The 18,984-nt window shown below is 35.4% G+C and overlaps 5 protein-coding genes across 5 annotated transcripts; 3 read left to right on the plus strand and 2 right to left on the minus strand.

Annotated features, from left to right (window-relative positions):
* Nucleotides 1-3,224: 3,224 nt before the first annotated feature.
* On the minus strand, nucleotides 3,225-6,990 carry LOC131621571 (small ribosomal subunit protein RACK1-like). The gene is made up of 4 exons (XM_058892610.1): nucleotides 5,961-6,990; nucleotides 5,809-5,909; nucleotides 5,458-5,688; nucleotides 3,225-3,413 (listed from the first exon to the last, which is right to left on the minus strand). The coding sequence occupies exons 1-4, from the start codon at nucleotides 6,988-6,990 to the stop codon at nucleotides 3,225-3,227; spliced, it is 1,551 nt and encodes a 516-aa protein (XP_058748593.1).
* A 237-nt stretch (nucleotides 6,991-7,227) lies between these two features.
* Nucleotides 7,228-8,938, plus strand: LOC131621619 (F-box protein At2g26160-like). The gene is made up of 2 exons (XM_058892657.1): nucleotides 7,228-8,300; nucleotides 8,692-8,938. The coding sequence occupies exons 1-2, from the start codon at nucleotides 7,228-7,230 to the stop codon at nucleotides 8,936-8,938; spliced, it is 1,320 nt and encodes a 439-aa protein (XP_058748640.1).
* A 1,282-nt stretch (nucleotides 8,939-10,220) lies between these two features.
* Nucleotides 10,221-11,279, plus strand: LOC131621620 (F-box protein At2g26160-like). Its single transcript, XM_058892658.1, has one exon. The coding sequence runs from the start codon at nucleotides 10,221-10,223 to the stop codon at nucleotides 11,277-11,279; it is 1,059 nt and encodes a 352-aa protein (XP_058748641.1).
* Nucleotides 11,280-11,489: 210 nt separating this feature from the next.
* Nucleotides 11,490-11,990, minus strand: LOC131621572 (ethylene-responsive transcription factor ERF098-like). The gene has a single exon (XM_058892611.1). It carries the CDS (start codon nucleotides 11,988-11,990, stop codon nucleotides 11,559-11,561), a length of 432 nt encoding a protein of 143 aa, XP_058748594.1. The 3' UTR covers nucleotides 11,490-11,558.
* A 5,524-nt stretch (nucleotides 11,991-17,514) lies between these two features.
* LOC131621668 (RING-H2 finger protein ATL16-like) lies at nucleotides 17,515-18,942 on the plus strand. Its single transcript, XM_058892694.1, has one exon. The coding sequence runs from the start codon at nucleotides 17,670-17,672 to the stop codon at nucleotides 18,639-18,641; it is 972 nt and encodes a 323-aa protein (XP_058748677.1). The 5' UTR covers nucleotides 17,515-17,669; the 3' UTR covers nucleotides 18,642-18,942.
* The last annotated feature ends 42 nt before the right edge of the window (nucleotides 18,943-18,984 follow it).

Consider the following 18,984-nt stretch of genomic DNA (forward strand, 5'->3'; position numbering starts at 1 on the left):
TTGATGAAGAAGTAACCTTGAAGAGGTTAGGAGTCAGGAAACATAGGTCAGATGTGAATGAGAAAACTTCAACTGGTATGACGGAAGGTGAAAAAGAAGACAAAAATCTTAAAAATCTCCAAGAAAAAGTTTCAAGCATAGCCTCTCTGTTGGAACCAACTTATGTAGCCGCCAAAAGCCCTAAGAAAGCTAAGGAAATCAAGAAAAATGTGGGAAGCAAATTGAAGAGAAAAGTTATCCAGGCTTTTCATCTTCATGAGTTTGCGGTTGCGGAAGTGGCAAGCAACAAGGTTTGGAAAAGGAAATACCCTCCATAAAAGAGGGTAATGGACCGTCGAGCCATGCGACGTTAAACGAAGCGCTTCGTGGGAGGCAACCCACGGTTTTAATAATAAATCTTTCTGGTTGTTTATCTTATTTTCAGGAAATTAAAGAGAGCATCTCCAGTGGAATCTGGGAAGTGATCATTGGAATGCAATACCTCTGTAAGCAACCTCTCTGAGGCTGGTTCTAAAACATTGAGGACAATGTTTAGTTCAAGTGTGGGAGGGGTTCGTGGCATTTGCTTTTAGTTGTTTTCCATTTTTGTTTTTGTTTGTGTGTTGTGTTAACATTGTGTTATAGATTGAGTGATGGATGCCAAATGAATGATGATTGGTAGTTAGTGGATGAAAGGTGCAACCTGAACTTAATCTCTCGAGGTACTTTGGAAGTGGACATAGCCGAAAGTGTCGGACGCAACTTGAAGAACAGGACTGAGAAGGTAAGTGGTGAAATCGAGCCGGAAAGGAAAGTCACATGACATAAAGGGTGTGTTGAAGCTGCAAACTTAGCCTACATGGTGAGGAACATAAAATGCCAAACACATGTAAAGATCATCATGAGAGTGAAATCAGGTATGACTTTATCTCTCTAATTTTGCGTTTGTCCTACCGACACAGTACAATTATGAAATCACACACTGAGGCACTTGTTTGTTCTCCCCAGAGCCTTTCCGTCCTTCATTTATTTTTGTTTTATCCCTCGTTAAACCCGTTGAGCCATTCCCCCTTGTTTGTTAAACCCACACATGTCATCCTTAACCATGATTCTATCATCTTTGTTTGGCACTTGTGTAATTATTGCTTCTTTTGAATCTGTGTGAAATTGTAAGTTTGGGGTAGTGCTTAAGAAAATAAAGGGCAAGTGTGATATATAAAAAAAAAAATTTAGAGAAAAGTGTGTAAAGCACAAGAAAAAAAAAGAGAAAAAAATAGTTTAAAACACTTGCCTAAAAAGATTTGAAAGACTCGAACAATGTTGATTACCCGGTAATTAGGTAAAAAGGAGAGTCTAAGAAGAAACCCCCTCACACAAAATCGAACACAAAGACAAGAAAAATAACATAAGTGCTAGTTCATAAACCATTTGCATATCAATCTCTTGTTTATCCTTCCTTTCACCTCAGCCCCGTTACAACCTAAAAAGTCCTCAAAAGTGTGTTAATTCTCTTTGTGTAGTGAAAGTAGGATGCATGCAAAGTCAAGGGTTGATATTGCATATCGTGATGTTGAGCGAAAAACACTCTAACCCTGAGAGACAATGTGAGAAGTGTGAAAAGTTTGCAGGTGAAATACACTCTGTTGTGAAGTGTGATGGACAACAAGGTTCGATAAGCCCGAACGCCTAATCAAGAAATAGAAGTAAGTGGCGAAAGACATCGACTATGTTGTGGAAAAGAAAAGTTTAAGGTGACCTCTGTTTGATCTCTTGCATCACTTGAGGACAAGCAATGAGATAAGTTTGGGGTTGTGATCGGTCACCATTTCTACTTAATTTCGTCATACATTCGGCATAAGATCGCCATACTTGGTAACACTTTGTGGTTGTTTTTAAGTGTTTTTCTTTAATTCATCTAATTCTAGTTATTCTATGAGCAATGTATTTTTATGTCGTTTTCTTTTTCAATTAGGTGCTTTTGATCTCGTTTGGTAATGGTTTCAGGTTAGCTTCAGAGTGATGGAAGATCGCGTGGCCAAAAGATGTGAAGAAAGAAGCAAAAAGCAAGGAAAAAGCATATGGGCAGAGGCGGACACGGTCTGACCGTGCCACCTGACACGGCCGTGTCAGGCCTCAAGAAGAATTCATCTCCCAGACCAGAAGCGGACACGGTCTGCCCGTGTCAAAGGACACGGCCGTGTCAGCGGTGCGGGCAGGAGTTCTAAATTTGTGGTTTTTCCAATTTTTAAAGTCCGGGGGCAGTTTGGGCATTGAGGCTAAAATCTGAAAACCTAGAGGGATTAAAAGAGGCTTGAGAGACAAGGGGAAAAGACTTTTTGATCGTACGAAAGAATTCCAGAAGAGAGCAAGATAGCGTTATCAAGGTTGTGGAAGACGAAGAGATTCAAGGGTGGAAACCATTGAAGATCAGAGTTCTCCTAATCTTTTGTAAATGTCTAAACTTTCTGATTTTGGTTTCTTGAATATTATGAGAGGCTAAACCCCCCAATGCTAGGGGGTGTCCCTGATTTGAATTGTAATGACTTTTGAATTCCGTATTTCTTTAATCAAGTATTAGTTTTATGCAATTTGATTGTTTAATGTTTTTATGCCTTCTTTGTCGGAAAAACAAAGATTGATCTACGGTTAACAATTTGTAGGACTACGGTTGTTAAGGTTTTTAAACAATTTGATCTAGTAGTTATCACCTAGGACTAGGGATACCGAAAGGTTATTTGAACATTCTTGATTATTTACATCTTTGGTTTGCAAACCTTTGTTTCTAAGGACTTAGGCAATAGGATTGCAAACCAAAAGGTTTTCCACTAAGGACTTAGGGAAACACCCTTAAGAACAAATAGTTGCAGTCTATGAACTTGTTGAAGAGATCTTTTTACAGAGTCATTATAAGGAAGATCAAACACCTACCCTGGCATTACCTCAAATTACATCTAAAAAGTCAAACTTTAATTTCAGCTTATTTTTATTATTTCTTTTATTTAAATTTACTTATTGCATTATAACAAAACACCCATTTGCTCTTTTGTTTAATTGACTTAAATAACTTGTGTTTCCTACGCAATCCTCGTGATCGATACTTGGGGTAAAACCCATTATTACTACATCGGTGAAAATAGTACACTTGCTATTTTTACGATCAGTGGGCTAATTCAACTACTCAAAGATGAACAAATCCAAACTGAAGAATCATCGTCCTCATCTTGTTCATATCATAAAACTCCAATTTAAGCCTTTGAACGATCATACTCTATCGTTGAATGATGAACATCAAACGAAGGATTCACTCGTTCAAAGAACAAAGAAGAAGAAGTTCCTTCATTAGTTGAACAATGAAGAGGAAAGACATCAACCTTAGGGAGAAACATGAAAGAACCATCTTTCAACGAAGAAGATAAAATATACTCAAAGGAATCCTACAAGGAAGATATATTCTGAATAGAAAAGAAAAAGCATCCAACGTAAAAATGTACCTACTGTAAGAAAGCATGACACTTAAAATATATTTTTTAAACTAAGAGGATCTAAAGATAAAAACCTTAGATCTTCTTTAACTAATGCACCTGGGCTCAAGAAGATGATTTGGGGTACCAAAGGTGAAACTTAAGGCTTTGTTTGCGAGTTTGGAGGAAAATGGAGGGGAGGACTTTGAAAAATATGAAGGATTGGGTGAAAAGAATATAAAGATTTTGGTTGGGAGGGTTTTGGAGGGTTATCTTTTATTCAAAACACCAAAAACCCCCTAATTTGGAGGAACTTCAAATTTGTATTGAAGGGGAGTTTTGGAGGGCTTACATAAATTTTTCAAATATCTTTTATGTTGTTATAGTATTCTAAAAATTAAAATTATAGTAATGATAAACATTATTTTACCATTCTTTACAAAATCATTTTTTCAAAAAATGTCAAATATTTTCCTATATTTTTTTAAAAAAATCGTTTTCGGAAGTCTTCCTCTCCAAACTAGCAAACAAAGCCTAAGTGTTTTGCAGGTTATGCTTTGCAGCTTAAAGTTATAAGAAAAGATTATTTGAAGAAGTTGTACAAAGCATAAGTATACTCTAGAAGTATACATGTTTTAAGTCTTTGATCCTAAAGATGAATGATGAAGACGAATGTCAACCGTTGTGATCAAAGCAACACATTTTAAGTATTTCTCAAAGAGTAATGATCTGAGATGATCAGTAGAATGAATAAGTCTGTAATGGACTTATTCATTTTTGTGAATTTACAACTCTCGCATCCAACGATGTGTGGAGAAGGACACACCACTAAGGAGTTTTTCCTAAGGGATTCTTGTAATAACAATTCTTGACAAAAGAGGTAAAATTATTTTAAGGTTGAAATGATTAGTTAAATATGATTACATCCTTAAAATAATTAATTTAATTACTTCATGCTTTAAAAACCATTTTAAAATTACTCGTTTTCAAATTGATCATATCTAATCTATAAAAAGAGTTTGTTCATGGGTTTTAAGCTTAGGGGTACTAAAAGCATCATAAGAAGGTGTTTAGGAAGCAACAAACCGACCAAAACAGCTAGAAGGTCTGGATGAATAATTATAACCAATTAACACAAATTGCTAATCGATTATAATTGTTTGAAATGCAAAATTTCAAATTAAATCCAAGTCAACCTGGCGTACCTAGAAGATCAAATCTCAACATTAAGGAAAATCTCATGAAAATCGAAAAGATTGAGAAAACCAATTGGTGAAAACAAAATCCAACCAATTAGAAGACCCAAAATTAGGCGAATTTTGATAAGATTTTTGGACAACACAATCCTTATTCAATCCTTGCTCTGAGTACAAGCCCAAATCTCTCAGAATGCACGCTATGAATAGGTATCAAATCTCTCACTTTCCCTGCGTCTCATGTTTTCTTGCATTCTCTTTTCTTTCTAAAACTTCACCATGATCTCTTTAAACTAAAAACCCATAAACACTTTCCTTCCGGCAGAACTTACCAAACAAAAGCAAGAGGGGAAAATGACAATCCTCTCAAAAAAAAATTCATCCAACCATGATATATAGATCCAAGCCTTCAATCACAAACCTTACCATCAAATATGTCAGTCTTCACTGAAAGTATTCTTCACAGAAATACCAGATAAAACCTTTCCAAAATTAGTACGAGAGTTCTACCTAAACCTAAAATTTGTTACGACAATTGGAAAAAAAAAAGCACGTTAAAACAATTGTAATTCCAATTTTACTTTCGACTCTGATACCATTTGTTAAAATTAGTTTGATAACGATTACATGCTCAATAAGTATAACATTTTTTTTTTTGGAATAAAACCATTATATCTCATTAAACAAAAACAATTATTACATCTGATCCCAAGGATCTAGAAATAGACCAAATAAAACTACTCTCTACAATTTTGTGTAGCATTTACATGGTGATGGAGATTTATATGCATAAGGCATCTAACAATAATACTTTGCTTAACCTTGTTCACCACCAAAGGATCAATACCTCTGTTGGAGAAAGCCTTGTCATTTCTACTCCTCCATATTTCATAAATTGTCTTAACAAAGGCAACCTTCAATACTTGTTTCTTCCATCCTTTTTTGTTAGCCCCCTTTATCATCCAAGTAACTTCTCTGCTCCAGCTATCCCGTATATGTAACCTTATCCCAGTATCTTGTGCCCATATTGCATCTCTACACTTAATGATTCTCTTTAACATCCAAGTGCAGTTGGGTGAGATATATCCAATAAGTATAACATTTAATTTAGTGCAGAAGTTATATAATCATACAATCATGTATAAAATTAAGGATAGATTAAAATGGTGAACAGTATATTGGATATAGGTATAAACAGTAAATTGGATGTAGGTGTAAGAAACCTGTGTCTTGATATCATTTCTCTTAAATTCTACTACTATGAAACAGTAATCTAAAAAATAAAACAGGATAAAATCTGATAAACAAAAAGAACATTACTAACAACTCCGAATGCCCCAGGCTCTAACAACACCATCAGTATATCCACCAAACAAAGTGCTTCCATCTGCACTCCAGTTCAAACTAGTACAGTAGATGACCTTCTTGGTAGCATCAACTTCAGTCTCTAAATCAATCTTCAAATCCTCATCAGCTTCAGTATCTAAATCACTCTTCAAATCCTCATCAGCATCAGTCTCTAACTCAATCTTCAAATCCTCGACAATGCTCTTGCTCTCCAAATCCCAGATCATAATGCTGGCCTCAGTTGCAGCGCAAATCCAGTACCTGTTAGGACTGAAGCACAAAGCATGAATAATAGAGCCAGCATCAAAAGAGTTAACTCTCTTTCCCTCAGCCAAATCCCACAAAAGAATAACACCATCTTCGCCGCCACTCGCACAAAGAGAACAATCAGGCGAAACAGCTACCGTGTTGACATATCCAGAATGTCCAGCAAGAGTGTATCTCACCCTGCACTTCAACAGATCCCACACCTTCACAGTTTTATCCCGCGAAGCAGAAACAACAGTCCGCTGCAGAGTGCTAGGGCTGAATCGAACACAGCTAACACAATCGGAATGAGCATGATCACCATAACCATGCTGGATAGTGACCTTGCACTCACCGACAGTGTTCCACAGCTTAATCGAGCGGTCGCGAGAAGCAGACACGATCATACGGTCGTCAAACGAGAATGCCACAGACACAACATCTTCTTCGTGGCCAATAAATCGACACCGGGTAGTTCCGGCCTCGAGATCCCACAGACGGAGCTCACCGTCCGATGAACCAGAAAGAGCAAACTCTCCGTCGGATGAGAGGACAACATCCTGAACGAAGTCAGAGTGACCGGTAAGAAGCCGGCGAGGGACACCGTACGTCTTGTCATCCTTGGTAAGGTCCCAGAGGATGATGGATTTGTCGCGGGAAGCGGAGACAATCATATCGGAATTGTTGAACGGGGTGGCGATGGCGGTAATCTCGTCGGTGTGAGCACGCATGGTGCCGCGAAGAACGAGACCTTCAGCCATGGTTGCGGTTGTGAAGAAACTGCGAAGCTGCTAGGTTACATAAATATATATATTAAACAGAAATTAATTCCAAAGCCCATATTTCTTGGATTTATTTGTTTTTTTTTTGCCACGTAACAAACTAGTTATTATCAATTACTATAATTACTCCAAAACCGATTTTATCTTTAAATATTTTTTATTTAAACTTCATAGAAGATTCCACAGTTTATTCTATAAACCCTAGTAACGGCAGTGATGAATGGTGGCAACTTGAAGAAAAAATGTGTGCTTAAGGATGATAACTCTTTGAAATGGTTAAATCTTCCTCCGGAAATATGGTTAGTTATTATATCCAAAAATCTAAACAATACATTTGATGTTATTCGATTTCGCAGTGTTTGTAGTTTATGGAGATCTCTTTTTCCTCCTACGTTTTTGTCTTCCTCTTGCACATGTCGCATTCCAGATGGTAAATTTTTGCTATTCATCCAAACTAAAATATATCGGCTAGAATCCTCGTGTTCGTCTAATAAAGGGTGGATTATAAAGGTTGAAGAATCAAAATCGGGGAAATTTCGTCATTTAGATGTTTTGACGAATACTCTCATCTCACATAAATATCCGTTTAATGTGCTAGATTTGACGAACATACGAGTTAAAGAATTGTGTCATGCATATACTATCAATTTTTCTAAAGATGGAGGTGATTTGATTAAATTCGAGCCTCTTAATGAAGTTTTTAAAGTAGTGTTGTTTCCTGTGGAGGGTTTAGGTCAAATGGTGTTTGCCCTACATAAAGATAGAAAATTGCGTGTTTCTAATATTGGATATAACAATTTGATTATAGTGGATGATGGGAGTAGAGTTTATGATGATATTGTTTTTCATATGGGGAAGATTTATGTTGTGGATAATAACGGAATTGTTTTTTGGATCGATTGTTCATCTTTTAAGTTGGTTCAATGTTCACCGTCTTTAAATTGTGATACTTTAAAGAAAAAGAATTTGATAGCATCAAATGGAAGTCTCTTTATAGTAGAATTGTATTTGAAAAGAACTACAGTGAATACTTGGAAATTACACATTGATGTCAATGTTTTAAGAGTTGGTGAAAAATCAAGTGAATGGATTTGTGTAAGAGACTTGGGCGATGCTTTGTTTGTTTTGGGTAAAGACACAAACTTTTCATTGTTAGCTAAAGATTATCATGGATTTGAAGGGAATTGCATCTACTTCATGTGTAAAGGAAAGACTTCTTGTTACAACTTGAAGACTTCAAGACTTAAGATTGTTGATGACATATTTGGACCTTATCCCACTTTGTTCAAGTGAGGCATTAAACGTTGAGTGTGATGTAAATCATGTTGGCTGTATTACATTGTTTGAATTTATGAATAGTAAATTTTATTAGGTTTAAATATTGAGTTTAGTTGTTTTTTACAAAGTCGATTGGTAAGGTTGGGGAATTATCACTGTGTAAATAATTTTATCCTTATTTATATTTAATGAGATTTTGAATTTGATGTTCAATAAACTTAGAAAAAGTATTCTTAAGTTACCTAAGTATTCACCGTCATAAAAAAAAAAAAGTTACCTAAGTATTCGACAAATTTTAATTTCAATTGTAAATTTTAATTTCAAGTTCAACTTCTTCTTGATCAATGCTTTCTCCTTGAAGTTGTTTCAGTTTTCGCAGAAAAATGTGTGCTGCGGTGAAAGGAAGATGCATGAAACTATGAATTGTGATATAAAGAAGAAGCAATTAGTAGAGTGTGATGGAAGTCTCTATGTGATTGATTTGTTTATTAATGATAAAAAGTATTACAATGGTTATTTCTCTAAAGATGTTTTTGTGGAAGTTTATAAGCTTGATCAAGAATGGGGTAAATGGTTAGATGTTAAAGATTTGGGTGATGTTTCATTTGTTTTAGGAAAAGACTCGGCGCATGTTTGGTTTGGCTTTTGAAAAGGCCAAAAGCAATTCTAGAGGTGTAGAATCAATTTTGGGTGATTTTAAGATGTTTGGTTTGACAAAAGTAGAATTGATTCTGTCTCCAGAATTGATTCTACTTGAAGCTAGAATTTGTAGCTTCTGCCTCCAGAATTGATTCTGGATGATTTTTACACTGTAATTTATTAGTCAACTCACTTTTACAAAAATGTATCCAAACAAAAATCAATTTTGTTAAACTCAATTCTGCTAGAATCAATTCTACCAAACTCAATTCTACTAGAATCAGTTCTGTCCACCGTCAATCCAAACACACCCTCAAACTGTATTGTTGGCTAAAGATTATCATGGATGAGGGAAACTGCATCTACTTTGCTTCTCAATTCAGGACTTTTTGTTTCAGCTTGGAGAATTTGGTGTCTAATCCAACTTTATTTCATCCAAAGAAAGAGTGATTTGACTCACCAAGTGTTCTGTAGTGATGATATTTTTTTAATATATAAAAAAATTACTTTCAAGAAGGCAGGTGATAATATAATTTTTGGGAAGATTTGTAATGGAATTTATGTATAGTCAGTCTATCAATTATAAATTTTGTGAGAATTTGAATTTATAATATAAGAAATATTGTTCTTCTAGAAATACTATGTCTTATGACTCCTCCTCCTATATATAATTTTGTTTGTTGAGATATTTATCGATAGAGTAAAAAAAAATTACGGACATAAGATTCCCTATTTTGATTGAATGACATGATTAATGAAATCAAATATTTTATTTAATTTTTTTATTTTTGATTTGAAAATAATAAAAATCATAATAGGGTTTTTAATCTTATCACAGTTTGAGTCTAATAAAAAATTGAATTTTATTGAAATACATTGACTGCATAAAAAAGTTTTACACGGTCACTTAATTACAACCGTTAATAAGTTAATAATATTTAATTTTTATTTTTATTTTTTAAAGTAATAAAATGGAATGATCATGATGCACAAATGATGTAAAAAAATTTACACCGATAGCAATTAAACTCTAAAAAATTATCAATCTCCCATGTCTTTAAAAATAAATTAAAATAAAAAATATTTTAATTAGATATATAATTGTGATTGGTTGAGAGTGTAAAATTATTTTACACTTGTCAATGCATTACCTTTTTCTCTTTAATTTTATAGGGTTTTTGAAAATAATAAAACTTATAAGAGGGTTATCGAATAAAATTTAGGGTTTAGAGTTTATTAAGAACAAAACATAAGGGGAGAAAAGTATTACTGTGAATGTTAATGTGATGAATATGAATAAGAAAGAGGAGGAGTGTTCAATCTCAACTCTTCCCGAAGAATTATGGGCTGTTATAGGACAAAAACTCAACACTACTATTCATGTTATTCAATTTCGTAGTACTTGCAGTCTATGGCGTTCTCTTGTTCCTCTTCCACCTTCATCTCCTAACCTTTGCATTCCCCATCACTTATGTTCTCTACTACAAACCAAAATATATCGTATTCAATCATTATCACATGATCACAACCCTTCAACTTCAACTTCTTCATCTTGTTCTAATAAGTGGTGGCTCATTAAAGTTTTTCAGGACCCAAATTCTTCCAAACTTTACCTCTTAGATCTCTTCACTAATGAGAGACTAACAATTGAGGAGACTATGGAAAACAGTTTGAATTTGATGAACTTTCGAGTTGAGGAGTTGTTCGAATTATATACTCTTTGTCTTAAAGTTGAAACTGATTTCAGCTTTGAGCCTAGTAGTTATGTTTGTAAAGTAATCTTGTTTTCTGTTGAGGATCGTTGCATGGTCTTCGAACTCGATTGTGATGAAATTTTGACAGTTTCCGATATCGGAAAGAACAAAACGACCGTCTTAAAGGATGATGGTGAAGAAAATAAGTATTTAGATGATATAATACTTTACAAGGGACAGGTTTATGTTGTGGATAAAATGGGAACACTTTTCTGGATCAATGCTTCCTCTTTGAAGTTGGTTCAGTTTTCGCCGATAAACTTGTGGTGCGAAGAAAATATACAGAAATGGGATTCTGATATAAACATTGTGGAGTATGATGGAAACCTCTATGTGGTTGTTTTGTATAATGTTTTTGTGGAAGTTTTTAAGCTTGATCAAGAATGGGGCAAATGGTTAAATGTGAAAGATTTGGGTGATGTTTCGTTTGTTTTAGGTACAGACTCAAATTTTGCGTTGTTGGCTAAAGATTATTATGGATGCGAAAGAAATTGCATCTATTATAGCTATTTTTGTTTCAGCTTGGAGAATTCAATGTCTAAACCTTGTAATATTTTTTGGCCTTGTCCAACTTTGTTTCATCCAAAGAACAAGTAATTGCCTAAACTCGATATTGCTAAGTTGATCTGTCAATATCAGGTTTCGAATTCTAGATTTTATGATTGTGTGCGTGAGATTTTAGTAGTTATTATTACCAATTTGTATATCTATTAAAGAATAATTATTTTGAATAATAATGATGTGTTTTGTCTTATGATTAGGTAATATAGTGGACCATATTATTATTGTCAAACATGTCTTGCTTTTTTATATAGAAAACAATTGAATATAAAGTAATTAAATTGACATTTGAGTACTATTTTAATTGGGTAACTCCTAGTTGAACCAGTTATGATTGATGGTATTCTCACAATCCAAGAGTTCCTCTAACAATTTTTCATCTAGATACTCAAACTCTATGACTTCTTCTCCATCTTTTGATTTAACTTTTGAAGATAATGATGACGACGACGAGTTTGAACTCGAGGAGGAGGGTAAAGAAGAGGGCTTAGAGGGATTACAAGCCACATGGCATGGAAAGTATTCATGAGGAAAGTTGAGAATAGCCGCAGAACCTCTCATATCGAATGCAGCGCGATCATAAGCTCTTGCCGCTTCCTTAGCCGTGTTGAATGTACCAAGCCAAACTCGAGCACCGTGTCTAGTCGAATCTCGAATCTCTGCAGCAAATTTTCCCCATGGCCTTATTCTTACTCCTCTATACTTTATTTGCTTTGGTACTTCACCTTTCTTTATTTCATCTTCCATTGTGTGAACAAGAATTTTATTAGCAATTTAGCATAATAACTTAGTAGTCTTTTATATTAAGTAAGAAAAATAGAGTTATTTGGAAATTTATTCAAGGTTCAATGGATTGGTAAATTAACAAACGTGATGAAAGATACATCCATGATTGAGATAGGTTGTAGAATTCAATTCAATGTATGTGGATGATCAGATAATGTGATTGATGCTATAAGCCTATAGTTTCTATTTTGATTATTTATTGTTATTATTATTGTTATTGTTGATAAAGAAAATCACCTAGTTGATATATATTTCTAACGAGACAAATTATGAGGTAAGAAGGATGATATCATGCATCGAGAAGCTATGTTATTATATATGCTAATCATAATGTAGTAGTTTAATTTTGGAATAATCTATGAAAATTTTGGATATAGAAAAATGACAATTGGTTTTACAAGTGCCACTTGTTTGTTGTGAAGTACTAATGATACGATTATGTAGTCCTTAATTAAAGGAAGATGAAATTAATCACGTGGTTAATGGTAACTTGAGGTAGTAATATTGAAACATTGAACTTCAAGCTTTGTCCATGTTGTCTTACATCATGTGTTCTTAGATAATGAAATAGAACTTGGTGGCTTTTTTTCTTGTCCTTTGTGTTGAATAATTAGAGTTCTATTTATGAATAATCATGTAGTGTTTTTGCACAAAAATTAACATGTAAAACCAATGAAATTAACATGGAAAATTTTAAAATTGGTATTGCTTGCATAGTGGAATTTGAACAATCTTTTTATAATCTATTACGACAAATTCCAAATCAGTAAGTAAGGCTCAGGAATGCAAGATGCAAGTCCATGGCCTCAACTCTGGGCAGACCTCTAATGTGGTGAAGGCAAATCGCCTGATACGCCATGTGGCTGCCCAGATCTGGTTGGCATACTTCTTATTTGGACTTTGGCCGCCCAAGTCATCTCCCCTCACCCATTTACTAAGTAAAAGTGAGAAATGATGTGTTCAAATATGTTGTTTCGGTGTTCAATCCCTGACTGCATCATTTATCATTTATTTATGTTACTCTTAATTATCTTCTACCCGTCCGTTTTATAAGAGATTAATCTGTTTTTAAATTTATTAAATAATCAAATAGAATAATTAATTAAATCGATTTATCATTATATCACATTTGAATCTTAATCAGGATTGATAGTACACTGAAAATTATTTGTTTCTGTTCTATGCCTTTTCAGGGTTAGCAATATAATTTTTCCTAAGCACGCGCCTTCAACAAACCCCAAGATAAGTGTTCTATTCTATTTAAGTTTAATTATACTTAAATTAATTTATTCTTAGGGTTTGCCTTGCATTCACTCTCTTTTCTGCCTTGCCTTTCAGGGTCAACCCTTAAAGGCGCCCTATTAACCATATCAGATCAAATCAGAGCTAAGTACCCTCACTTTTTAACTATTATTTTTTATATTTATTTATCCTTTATGGTTTTAGGGTTAATCCCTTTGCCATCGAACTTGACAATGCACTCACCCTTTTTTATTGTTGTTTGCCATGTTTCTTCTTTCCAGGGTTCGCCAATTGCCAAAGCTCGAATAGTCGGTAACCCTAAAACCTCGACCCTATTTAATTATTACTTGTTCAGACCTATTATTTTATATCCGCTGGTTACAAATCCCCTCTCCTCCGCTGGTTTCATTTTCCCCCTTTCCCTTTATTGCTTTATATTATTATGTACTGCGTGGTTAGTAATTTAGGGAGTGCAAGATTGTAATTAACCTAGAATCACTAATTTACAAGATAATATATTTTGAATTGAATCACGTGATTGATGCACACACGCACGCTTTTTGGGTAACCCTCTCTGTTGCCTGTTGCCTTGTTGCCTGTTGCCTTTGTGTTTTTGCAGAATAAGCCACGTCCCTCGAATTCGAGGATACCTCAGCCATGTTGCCTCGATAAAAAGGTCACGACCCTAATGATGACCCTAATGATGCTGCCTTCGATACACAAATGACCTCGACCCTCGGATGTTGCCTACGAAAAAAGGCTGAGGTATCTTCTGGCTGCCTACGAAAATGGCTTATTCTGATCCTTGCCTTAGACTACCTGCCCTTCTATGGCATGGGACAGTCTTATGCTTATGGCAAAGGATGCTTCGATGACCCTTCAACCTCCAAACGAAAGGCTTCCTGCCCTCTTATGGCAAGGATAGACCCTTTCATTCTGAAAGGCAAAAAGAGACCTATCATCTGAGTTTAAGGTAATTGCCCCTAATTGCCTTGCAATGCTCAAACCTTTTTATTATATTCTTTCTCATAATTTTTCAAAAGGGCAACGCTTATTCACAAGCTAAAGTCCCTATCTCTTTCATCTACTTTTTCTGAAAACGAGCAAGCAAAGCAATTAAGAGCCCATGGAAAACCATGGATGCAAAGGGTGCCTTACACCTTCCCTTTGCATAAATTACCCCCCGAACTTAGATTTCTTTAAAAAGGTTTTTTTTCTGTTTCTTTTTGCCTTTCTGATTTAGTTTGGATAAAATAAAAGTCGGTGGCGACTCTTGCTTACCGCGACATTCCGATTATTAAAAGGTCAGTTCACCGTGTTACAGAACTGGCGACTCTGCTGGGGATAAATTTTCGATAAAAGAGGGGTTACCTTAAAAGTTTAGGATTCATTTAAATGTTTTCTATTGTTTGCTTTGTTTGATTTAATTTTGCAGGGCTGTTTTGGGTATTCTGTTGTGTGAAAGATCCTAACCCGGATCTGAGTACCTTAGGTATATGGCATGAGATCAAGGAGACTGCACAGCGTATACTGATGTGGTTGATCTGATGGCCATCGTTAGTGTGGCACATTGGTTTGTCCTGGTGTTCCTTGGGATCCGACCTGAGGAAATGCTTGGCTGCCGCGTGGTGTCATTAAGCACTAATTCGCCCTTAGAACCTTAGTCGAACTTGACTTTGGCCTTTTAGAAAGTAGCGAGATGGCTGGCTTTGGTTCCGACTGAAGTTGGTTGATACTCGAAGCTACACTCATATGGACTGGACTTTCAGGACCTTTTCGGTTGGCGATTCGATTGCCGAACTGAGATAAGCGCCTTCGAGAAAGGTCAATGATATGAGCTCCTTAGAACCCGATCTGTATATAGGACAGGTTTGAACCGACTAAACTTCAGTGGGGAGGGTACGCACCCCCAGACCACATGCAAGCCTAACCTTAAGGCAAAATTGTGTGACTTGTTTGTGTTTGTTATCTACTTGGCATTCATGACATCATAAACATCATGAGCATCATAACATCATGACTAACCATTCGAGGACCAAGGAATTCATCTTTGTTCTGTTTTGTAGGTTATGGAGACTAGAAACACCATTCGAGTTAACTTTGTGAAGATACCTTCCGAATTGAAAGAATTGGTATTAGAGATTCCTGGAGGTTCCCGATTCACTGAAAGACATGGTCTCTTGCCCAGTTTAGTTACTTCAGGTTTTGATGAAGAAATGATGAGTGTACTATTTCAATTCTTCGATCCCGAGCATCATTGTTTTACTTTCCCGGATTATCAGTTGGTACCTACTATGGAAGAGTTTGCTGACATACTTGGACTCCCCATCCGAGATCAGATTCCGTTCACTGGTTTGGAAGAAATTCCAAAATTAGAAGTTATCGCTCCCGCTTTACATCTTAAGAAGTCTGATATTGATGGTCATTGGGAAACCAGAAGTGGAGTCAAGGGGTTCCTCGCTAAGTTCTTACTTGGGAAAGCTCGCATGTTTCTGAAGTCCATGAGTTATCAAGCCTTCGAAGACATATTAGCATTACTCATCTATGGTTTGGTGTTGTTCCCTAATCCTGATCAGTTCATTGATGTGCACGCCATAAAGATATTTCTGACACGCAATCCAGTTCCTACCTTGCTTGGAGATATCCTACACTCTCTTCACACTCGTACTATGAAGAAGCGAGGGACTCTTATGTGTTGCATACCTTTGTTATCTAAGTGGTTTACTTCGCACTTGCCTCGATCAGTAATAAGGAACGACCAAAGGCTGAAATGGCACAAGAGAATAATGTCACTTTCACATTCTGATATCCGTTGGCTGTCTTTATCCAAGGAAAGTTTCACCATGATCGACCGTTGTGGACAATATCCTAATGTGCCTTTACTTGGCATACGAGGGGGTATCACTTTTGGTTCATCACAAAAGTCCAAGATTTCACTTCTTCTGGAAAAAGTCAACTGTACAAGATCACCTTTGACTTTTAGGGTTTTAGATCAAGCCAACACTTTTAGGGATCAATATCATCAATATATGATTATTAAAGTCATTTGGCCAAAGAAAATCAAGATAATTCATCAAGGATCAAAAAGTAACTCAAATTTAACGAACATCGTGACTTTTATGTAGTATAGCACACGAAAATCTTCCAAAATAACAATGTATGCAAGTTAAACCAACTTCGTGATTTTTATGTACTATATCAAACAAAAATCTTCGAAAAGAATAAATTTTGCAAGTTTAACAAGCTTCGTGACTTTTATGTAGTATAGCATACGAAAATCATCTGAAAGACGGAATTATAATGTTTGTGTAGTAGAATTTGATATTAAGATCAGCATGATTGATAAAATCCACAGTCAAACTTGATTCATGGCATAGAACATATTCAGTTATCATACCTTAGACCCTTTAATACCATGAATCATACCCTTCCTGTGCTTGACTCTGATCAGTCACAGAGATGTTGCTGCTAAAGGGGAACGATTTTTCTGCATTGCTTTTTTATGTCTTTTTTGGATGGAAATTCAGTGGACAAGAACAATTTCCAATTTATTATGGTCTTTTGTTAGAATCAACAACAAATGTTGGAACTCGAAATCAAAAGGCAAAAAAAAAAAGTTGAAAAACAAAAGACAAACTGGTGCCATAACCAAGTAAACACCTCCTTAAACAAAATATTACACTATTATATCAAAATCAATTGGAACTTTTTCAAGTTTTCGAAAGCCTTATATATATTTATCATAATTCAATTGTAAAAAATCAAAATATTAACACGGTTTAGTCATTACAAATATTTTATGAAATTATGTTAGTCATAGTTTAACTTCTGATAAATTTTGATATCTTTCAAAATGATACCAAAATCTTACAATGGATTTTGTAAAACACAAACCGAACCTATCCAATATTTTGGATTGGACCAACCCAAATTATCTTGTTGACCATGAACCATGGCTGTCACTAAGGGACACCACTGTCTAGCAGGACCATCCAAGACACTACACTAGTAAACATGAGGGACAAGAGCCAAGACAACATTCATTCAAATTTCAGAAAAGACAAACCACATTCCAAAAATGACACACTACAAAGATTGTTTTTTACTACAAATAAAAAGATAACCTTACTTGTAAAGTCAAACACTGACCCCTCGTACTTCTCAATGTGTAGTTCCTTTTGTGACAAATGCATGTGCCTGTTCCTTACATCTTAGAACTCATAATAATAATAACAATCCAATGCATTCATTTCATTGTTTTTCCACTTTAATCACTATTTAGTATTTCTTTCTTTAAATTACACTCATTTCTATCAAACACAATCTTTCTTTCTTCCTTCTCATTGCTAAGAAACAAAGCAATCTCATATCTAACATTCATAGTTTCATAGTTTTCAAATGTCACAATCTTCTTGGCCTATAGTTGCAATTGTTGTGCTAAGCATCTTGGCCATTGTTTTCATATTCATCAGTTACTTGATTCTTGTGACCAAATGTTACTCTAACTGGTGGCATCCATTGAGATGGATATCAATCTTACCACCTTCACAGAATGAAGAGCCCTTCATAGCGTTCTCTCCGAGGACATGGAACCGCGGTGTCGACGAATCCGTCATCCAAGAAATCCCAACGTTTCAGTTCACGAAAGGAGAAGGCGGCGATGATCGTCGAAGTGTCAAAGGTTGTGTGGTTTGTTTGAATTCTTTTCAAGAACAAGATATGTTGAAAGTACTTCCGAATTGCAGCCACCACTTTCACTTGGATTGCATAAACATCTGGCTTCAAACAAATGCTAATTGTCCTCTTTGTAGAACAAGCATTTCGGGTAACACGCAGTTTCCGACGAACCGTAACATAGCAGCACCGAGTTCTTCACCGCAGGATTCTCAGTTATTCTCTAACATGGGTAGTGATGAAGATTTTGTGGTGATTGAATTGTGGGGCGAAAGAGAGCATAGAGGAACAATGTCTCATATGCAGCAAGAAAGAAATGAGTCAAGGGAAATCATAGCATCAGTGAGTAGAACTCACTCTACAGCTAGAAACATGAAGGAGGAGAAGGTGGTGGAGCTGAAACCATGGAAATGTCACAGTGTTTCCATCATGGGTGATGAGTGTATTGATGTTAGAAAAAAAGATGAACAGTTCTCTATTCAGCCGATTAGACGATCTTTCTCATTGGATTCTGCAAGTGATAGAAAAGCTTACTTGGAAGTTCAAGACATCATTCGACAGAATAGTCGGCATCGTCAAAATGAAGATTGTGGCAGTGAAGATTGTAATAGTAGCAAGGGTAGAAGATCATTCTTTCCATTTCGTTATGGTAGGGGATCAAAAACTTCATCGCTTGCTAGAGAGAACAGAGTATAATAATGGTAATAATGATAATAACACTATGATTATGTAAACTGATGCAATTAGAAAAGTTGTTCTATTGTTTTTTTTCCTCAATGTTGTATTCTAAATTTTCATTCCAGTTTTGCTGGTGAGATCTTTAAATTTGAGTGGGGTCAATGAGGAGTGACATAAAAGACAATGCTTTAATAGAGTTAGTATGACACTATTAGAAGTATTATCAAAAATAGAAATAGTTGCTTTTAGTGTGTCATTGCTTGAAATAACAAATGAAAGCAAATGATTACTTGTACGCACGCAGCTTTCATTCATGTTCAATTCATGATTCCTCTGTCTTCTCTTTTAGTGTCATTTGGGC

The sequence above is a fragment of the Vicia villosa genome, unplaced genomic scaffold, assembly GCF_029867415.1.
Source record: "Vicia villosa cultivar HV-30 ecotype Madison, WI unplaced genomic scaffold, Vvil1.0 ctg.000010F_1_1, whole genome shotgun sequence".
Classification (NCBI taxonomy): domain Eukaryota; kingdom Viridiplantae; phylum Streptophyta; class Magnoliopsida; order Fabales; family Fabaceae; genus Vicia; species Vicia villosa.